This window comes from Eurosta solidaginis, chromosome 3 (genome assembly GCF_040869045.1).
Source record: "Eurosta solidaginis isolate ZX-2024a chromosome 3, ASM4086904v1, whole genome shotgun sequence".
Taxonomy (NCBI): Eukaryota; Metazoa; Arthropoda; class Insecta; order Diptera; family Tephritidae; genus Eurosta; species Eurosta solidaginis.
This window is the reverse complement of record NC_090321.1, coordinates 191844785-191853271: the sequence shown is the minus strand read 5'-3', so window position 1 is coordinate 191853271 and position 8487 is coordinate 191844785. Positions and strand designations below refer to the sequence as shown.

General features: G+C 41.3%; 1 protein-coding gene across 1 annotated transcript; it reads left to right on the top strand.

The window, feature by feature from the left end:
- Nucleotides 1-5515: 5515 nt before the first annotated feature.
- Nucleotides 5516-6476, top strand: RpS15 (ribosomal protein S15). Its single transcript, XM_067777881.1, has 4 exons — nucleotides 5516-5590; nucleotides 5803-5885; nucleotides 5941-6163; nucleotides 6222-6476. Exons 1-4 carry the CDS (start codon nucleotides 5582-5584, stop codon nucleotides 6345-6347), a joined length of 441 nt encoding a protein of 146 aa, XP_067633982.1. The 5' UTR covers nucleotides 5516-5581; the 3' UTR covers nucleotides 6348-6476.
- Nucleotides 6477-8487: the final 2011 nt, after the last annotated feature.

Sequence of the window (8487 nt, the reverse complement as noted above, 5' to 3'; positions counted from 1 at the left end):
TAGCGTTTATAACGATTATAAAAAAAAAGGGGGAGACGTAAACAATTGTATAATTTAAAATATTACGAGCAAAAGTAAGAGAAAAGAAAAGAACCCCCAACAGAACAAGCTTAGTCAGACTTAAGTATTCATATTAGATTTCGTTTCGATTTCGGCCCAATAAAGTGTGATCTGTTGGATCATTTTTTTTTTCTCTCACTTATGCACTACACACACTTACCTACATTTTCATAGTGTAATTAGCTATTCGTAGTTCAACAATGCTGTAGCCCTGGTTAAGAAACCTGCACTATCGCATTTTTTTTTGTTGCATACATACGTTAATATGAATTGTGAATAAATTGTGTAATTTATAATGGGAATGCTGACGTCGCCCTATATTTAGAAGGCATAGGGTAAACCAGGTAAGGGGCCACCGAAATTTTAGGTGCGTCGGTGGTCATGATTTTTTGAGGGTGGGATAAGCACCACCGCGCGTCGCAACACCACCCGCGGCGCCCCCTCGTATATATTCGGCCCTTTTCTCTTTTCCTTTTAATTGTATTTTTATTTTTACGCCGTTTTTTTTTTTAGTTTGCTTTTCAACGTTGGTAACCGGCCATGTCCGATTCGGAAATTTTTTTTTGCGCTTAGTTTTTTTGTGTTTCTTTTTTTTGAATTTTAAATTTTTGAATGTTTAACGGTCTGTCCGTGACATCCGGCTCAACCGGATGTTGTTTTAGTTTGAATTTATAAGCGTTTTGAGTCGGTCTCTGCGCTTCTGTCAGGGTTTTTGATTTTGACAGCTTTCAGTTTTGATAGGCATGATAGGAACTTTTTTCTGTTTATGGCGCAGGAACAGTAAGATTGGGAAGGACCCGCCCCAGCCGACAATGACTAGCCACTGTGCACCACCACATCATGCCGACCGCCTTCCTTACTGCTTCCACCATAGATGCGTTTCCATAACAAATCGATATATTTTTACTAAACTCAGTTCACGTACTTATCTGAACACACTTTATATTGGTGTAAAAAATGGCCGAAAACCGACTATGACCACGCCCACTTTTTCGATATCGAAAATGCCATAATAATATACCAAATACGAAAAAAGGGATGAAACATGGTAATTGGATTGGTCTATTAACGCAAAATATAACTTTAGACAAAAAATTTGTAAAATGGGTGTGACACCTACCATATTAAGAAGAAGACAATGAAAAAGTTTTGCAGGGCGAAATCAAAAGCCCTTGGAATCTTGGAAAGATAACTGTTCGTGGTATTACATATATAAATAAACTAGCGGTACCTGACAGATGATGTTCTGGGTCACCCCGGTCCACATTTTGGTCGATATCTCGAAAAAGCCTTCACATATACAACTACCACCACTCCCTTTTAAAACCCTCGTTAATACCTTTAATTTGATACCCATATCGTGCAAACACATTATAGAGTCACCCCTGGTCCACCTTTATGGCGATATCTCGAAAAGGTGTCCACCTATAGAACTAAGGCCCACTCCCTTTTAAAATACTCATTATCACCTTTCGTTTGATACCCATATCGTACAAACAAATCCTAGAGTCACCCCGGTCCACCTTTATGGCGATATCTCGAAAAGGTGTCCACCTATAGAACTAAGGCCCACTCCCTTTTAAAATACTTATTAAAACCTTTCATTTGATACCCATAACGTACAAACAAATTCTAGAGTCAGCCCTGGTCTACCTATATGGCGATATCTCGAAAAGGCGTCCACCCATAGAACTGAGGCCCACTCCGTTTTAAAATACTGTTCAACACCTTTCCTTTGATACCCATATTGTACAAACGCATTCTAGAGTCACCCCTGGTCCACGTTTATGGCGATATCACGAAAAGGCGTCCATTTATAGATTTAAGGCTCACTCCCTTTTAAAATACTCATTAACACCTTTCTTTTGATACCCATATCGTACAAAAAAATTCTAGAGTCACCCCTGGTCCACGTTTATGTTGATATCCCGAAAAGGCGTCCACGAATAGAACTAAGACCCATTCCCTTTTAAAATACTTATCAACACCTTTCGTTTGATGTCCATATTGTACAAAAGCATTCTGGAGTCAACCCGGGTCCACCTTTATAACGATATTCCGAAAAGGCGTCCACCTAGAGAACTAAGGTCCACTCCCTTTTAAAATACTCATTAACACTTTTCATTTGATACCCATATCGTACAAACAAATTCTAGAGTCACCCCTGGTCCACCTTTATGGCGATATCTCGAAAAGGCGTCCACCTATAGCACTAAAGCCCACGCCCTTTTAAAATACTCATTAACACCTTTCTTTTGATACCCATATCGTACAAACAAATTCTAGAGTCACCCCTGGTCCACCTTTATGGCGATATCTCGAAAAGGCGTCCACCTATAGAACTAAGACCCACTCCCTTTTAAAATACTCATTAACACCTTTCATTTGATACGCATATCGTACAAACAAATTCTAGAGTCACCCCTGGTCCACCTTTATGGCGATATCTCGAAAAGGCGTCCACCCATCGAACTAAGGCCCACTCCCTTTTAAAATACTCATTAACACTTTTCATTTGATACCCATATCGTACAAACAAATTCTAGCGTCACCCCTGGTCTACTTTTATGGCGATATCTCGAAAAGGCGTCCACCTATAGAACTAAGGCCCACGCCCCTTTAAAATACTCATTAACACCTTTCATTTGATACCCATATCGTACAAACAAATTCTAGAGTCACCCCTGGTCCACCTTTATGGCGATATCCCGAAAAGGCGTCCATCCATCGAACTAAGGCCCACTCCCTTTTAAAATACTCATTAACACCTTTCGTTTGATACCCATATTGTACAAACGCATTCTAGAGTCACCCCTGGTCCACCTTTATGGCGATATCTCGAAAAGGCGTCCATCCATCGAACTAAGGCCCACTCCCTTTTAAAATACTCATTAACACCTTTCGTTTGATACCCATATTGTACAAACGCATTCTAGAGTCACCCCTGGTCCACCTTTATGGCGATATCTCGAAAAGGCGTCCATCCATCGAACTAAGGCCCACTCCCTTTTAAAATACTCATTAACACCTTTCGTTTGATACCCATATTGTACAAACGCATTCTAGAGTCACCCCTGGTCTACCTTTATGACGATATCTGGAAAAGGCGTCCACCTATAGAACTAAGGCCCACTCCCTTTTAAAATACTCATTAACACCTTTCATTTGATACCCATATCGTACAAACAAATTCTAGAGTCACCCCTGGTCCACCTTTACGGCGATATCTCGAAAAGGCGTCCATCCATCGAACTAAGGCCCACTCCCTTTTAAAATACTCATTAACACCTTTCGTTTGATACCCATATTGTACAAACGCATTCTAGAGTCACCCCTGGTCCACCTTTATGGCGATATCTCGAAAAGGCGTCCACCTATAGAACTAAGGTCCACACCCTTTTAAAATACTCATTAACACCTTTCATTTGATACCCATATCGTACAAACAAATTCTAGAGTCACCCCTGGTCCACCTTTATGGCGATATCTCGAAAAGGCGTCCACCTATAGAACTAAGACCCACTCCCTTTTAAAACACTCATTAACACCTTTCATTTGATACCCATATCGTAGAAACAAATTCTAGAGTCACCCCTGGTCCACCTTTATGGCGATATCTCGAAAAGGCGTCCACCTATAGAACGAGGACCCACTCCCTTTTAAAATACTCATTAACACCTTTCATTTGATACCCATATCGTACAAACAAATTCTAGAGTCACCCCTGGTCCACCTTTACGGCGATATCTCGAAAAGGCGTCCACCCATCGAACTAAGGCCCACTTCCTTTTAAAATACTCATTAACACCTTTCGTTTGATACCCATATTGTACAAACGCATTCTAGAGTCACCCCTGGTCTACCTTTATGACGATATCTGGAAAAGGCGTCCACCTATAGAACTAAGGCCCACTCCCTTTTAAAATACTCATTAACACCTTTCGTTTGATACCCATATTGTACAAACAAATTCTAGAGTCAGCCCTGGCCCACCGTTATGGCGATATCCCTAAATGGCGTCCATCTATAGAACTATGGCCCACTCCCTCTTAAAATACTCTTTAATACCTTCCATTTGATACATATGTCATACAATCACATTCCAGGGTTACCCTAGGTTCATTTTACTACGAGGCGATTTTCCCTTATTTTGTCTCCATAGCTCTCAACTGAGTATGTAATGCTCGGTTACACCCGAACTTAGCCTTCCTTACTTGTTTTTTTCTCTCTTTCTTTCATTCGCTGAAGCAGTCAAGTGTGACGTAGTTGCGCAGAACGAAGCAATTTTAACTCCCCTGCAAAAATTGTTGGATTACGTGTTCCATTTTCTTCATGTTGGAGTACTCTAACAATACTCCTTTGCAATGCGTTTGCGGACCACCATCAGCCGATAATTGCTCGTTTTTTAAAGCGCCAAATACACGACACGAACATTTCCACGAACATTCCCGTTATGTCATGTTTCTGCGACCTTTTCTGTCGTGTATGGTGGTGTTTGCCAGTTCCCGCAAATGTTCGCCAAAAATCAACGACCGTGATCACGACATGATGACGATCGAACAGAGTTCCCAAAAGTGAAATATTGCATACAAATAACTGATAATAAAATTTACTATGGCAACTCTGATAAAATGCAACCGCGCACTGGTTTTATGTATACATACTATAGTATAGAGAAATATTAGTTTCTTTATTCACGCAAATGCTAAATAACATAAGAATATTCGTAGTCAAAAATATAAAAGTTGTATTGCCCCTCTTCATTTACTTTCATTTTAAATTAAATTCACTCCGATAATTCTTTCCGACACAATTCCTCTTTAGTACTTTGGCATATGATCCTCTGTGGGTGCTCCATGGAGTACTAGAGTGAAAGTACTTTGGAAAGTACTCTCACGTATGTACTCTATTGAATACTCACAAACAAAGCGAGAGTGGGATCACCTACTCCTCTCCTAGGACATCGCAATGTTAATTGGAGCACATTTTTTGTATGAATAGAGATTAGTTTTGGAACACTCATATACTCCCAAAGGAGTATTCCTTACATTATTTATGGAGTACCCCGTTTTTTGAAGGGTCGTGAATGCATAATCTTCTGTTTGTGGTTTGTGATTTTTACCGGTATCACGATCTGGCTTCATGGGAACGCGACCATGGTACATGGTAATTGTACCATGGAACGCGACTATTGTATCGATTCAATCTGGTCATAACGCCATGAGTCTGGTTAACTTTCGAGCATGGCGGAACGATACAAGGTGGCAGCATGGACATACCCACAAACTTAAATAAAAATCCATGTACTTTGTTTTTGTAAATTCAATGAACAAATGTCAAAATCGTATTGCGCCGGAAGTTGATGTATCAAATCAAATAAAAAAAGTATATAATCAGCTGTTCCATGCTGCCATCTTGTATCGATCCTCTATGCTTTCGAGCCGTCAATCACACGGTGGTGCTGCTTGGCAACACTGTTTTCTCTGTTTTTCTTTCCGTTCTGTAATTTAGAAACGTCAATATGGCTGAGGTAATTTCATGGTTAATTTTTATAGAGAAAATCGTATAAAATCAAGCCAATCCATCTGTGAATCCTAAAGATTAATGCAAAATGTGGGGTGGCAGTTTTTGGTTCAATGTTCCCCAAAAGTATATTTATGCGCTAGCACAAATAATATGCCAAAATGATGTTACAAATCTAGTCCTTGCTATGGATTTCATCTGTGCTTTTTTTAATTCCAGGTTGAAGAAATCAAGAAGAAACGTACCTTCAAGAAGTTCACATACCGAGGGGTGGACCTCGACCAGTTGTTGGATATGCCCAAGTAAGTTTTCTTTTATTTAATTCAATTAAATCTAAATATCCGTTTTTTATTGCAGCAACCAATTGGTTGAACTGATGCACAGCCGCGCACGCAGACGTTTCTCGCGTGGTCTTAAGCGTAAACCAATGGCACTGATCAAGAAACTTCGTAAGGCGAAGAAAGAGGCTCCACCAAATGAAAAGCCAGAAATAGTAAAAACGCATTTGAGAAATATGATTATTGTTCCCGAGATGACCGGCTCAATCATCGGCGTATACAATGGCAAAGATTTCACACAGGTATTGTTTTGTTAAATAAAGTATTTGTTTACTAATGTTTTATTCACAAATTGCTTAGGTTGAAATCAAACCAGAAATGATCGGTCATTATTTGGGAGAGTTTTCGCTTACATACAAACCTGTCAAGCACGGTAGACCCGGTATTGGTGCTACACACAGTTCAAGGTTTATTCCATTGAAGTAAATGCACAAAACAAGAAAATACAGTCATCTACCACCAATGCATATTCCATTGTAAAGTTTTTAATCGCTTGGCTGTTGTCAATGATAGAAGAAATAAAAGAAGCCTACCTGTTTTTTAGGATAAACAAAAGTACCTCATTTTTTTCAATTGGATATCGTCTAACCAAAGATTTTTAAACTAATATTAGTCCTATATGAAGTGAAACAGTTGTTTCAAAATGTGTTCATAACAGATCATTAAAACGTGTAGTGTACTGCTAGTGCTTTCGACTAAAAAAACAAAGGTGTTCTATGTAAGGAAAGCTGTTCAAAAGTAGTCTTGACCAGCGGATTAGGGGATCAGAATATAACCGCGGTAGGTATGCCTGTTGTTGTTGTTGTTGTAGCAGTGCTTCGCCCCACCTAACAGACGCGACCGATCACAAACTGTCATCAATATCCTCTAACGGGAGTCCAAGGAAACTTGCTGTTTTAACAGGGGTGGACCATAGGGAAAGGGGTGTTAGAGGCGTTGGTTCCACATTACAATTAAAGAGATGGTTGGTGTCATGTGGGGACACATTGCAAGCGGGGCATACATTTTGTATGTCGGGGTTGATTCTGGATAGGTAAGAGTTTAACCTGTTACAGTATCCAGAACGAAGTTGAGCCAGAGTGACACGCGTTTCCCTGGGGAGTATGCGTTCCTCTTCCGCAAGTTTTGGATACTTTACTTTGAGTACTGGGTTCACCGGGCAATTCCCGGCATAAAGGTCCGACGCCTGTTTGTGGAGTTCACCAAGGACCTGCTTATGTTTTTTCGCTTCATACGGCTGTGTTCTCAGATGCCGTATTTCCTCAAAATGCTTACGGAGATGACTCCTTAAGCCCCTAGGCGGTGCTGGCTCGTCAATCAGATGTCTGTTGGGATGCCCAGGTTTCTGGGTATTCAACAGGAACTGTTTGGTCAGCATCTCGTTTCTTTCCCTGATGGGAAGTATTCTCGCCTCATTATGTAGATGGTGTTCTGGGGACATAAGAAGACAGCACGTGGCAATTCTGAGAGCAGTATTTTGGCAGGCCTGTAGCTTCTTCCAGTGGGTAATTTTTAGGCTTGGCGACCATATGGGTGACGCGTAGCACGTAATCGGCTGGCTAATTGCTTTGTATGTAGTCATGAGCGTTTCTTTATCTTTTCCCCAGGTACTGCCAGCAAGGGATTTGAGGATTTTGTTACGGCTCTGAATTCTCGGAACAATTGCGGCTGCGTGCTCACCAAAATGTAGATCCTGATCAAACGTCACACCCAAGATTTTGGGGTGTAGGACAGTCGGTAGCGTAGAGCCATCGACGTGGATGTTCAAAATGGTCGACATTTGGGACGTCCATGTTGTAAATAAGGTCGCGGAAGATTTAGTCGGTGATAATGCCAGGTTTCGCGAGGCGAAAAAACTGGGGAGATCAGGGAGGTAGCCGTTTATTTTATTGCATAGCTCATCGATCTGTGGGCCTGGGCCTGTGGCCATTACTGTGCAGTCATCGGCGTAGGAAACGATTGTGACTCCTTCCGGTGGTGAAGGTAGCTTAGATATGTAGAAATTAAACAAAAGTGGGGATAGGACACCACCCTGTGGCACCCCTTGTTTAATTCTCCTTGGCTTTGATGTTTCGTTTCTAAATAGCACCGATGCCTGCCGACCACCCAGATAATTTGCGGTCCACCTTTTAAGACATGGGGGAAGGGTAGACCCTTCCAGGTCTTGCAGTAACGAGCCATGGTTGACCGTATCAAAAGCTTTTGATAGGTCTAGCGCTACGAGTACTGTTCTATGGTGGGGGTTTTGATTTAAACCGCAATTTATCTGGGTGCTGATGGCATTTAGCGCGGAGGTAGTGCTATGGAGTTTTCTGAAGCCATGCTGATGGGAGGCTAGTTGCAAATTTGCTTGGAAATAAGGGAGCAAAATGGCTTCGAGCGTCTTTGCTACTGGCGATAGGAGAGATATCGGACGATACGACTCTCCTATGTTAGCTGGTTTACCAGGCTTTAGTAGCGGGACCACCTTGGTCATTCTCCATTTCTCGGGTATGACAAAGGTGGAAAGAGACAGGTTGAAGACATGCGCTAAATATTTGAAACCCTCTTTCCCTAGGCTTTTAAG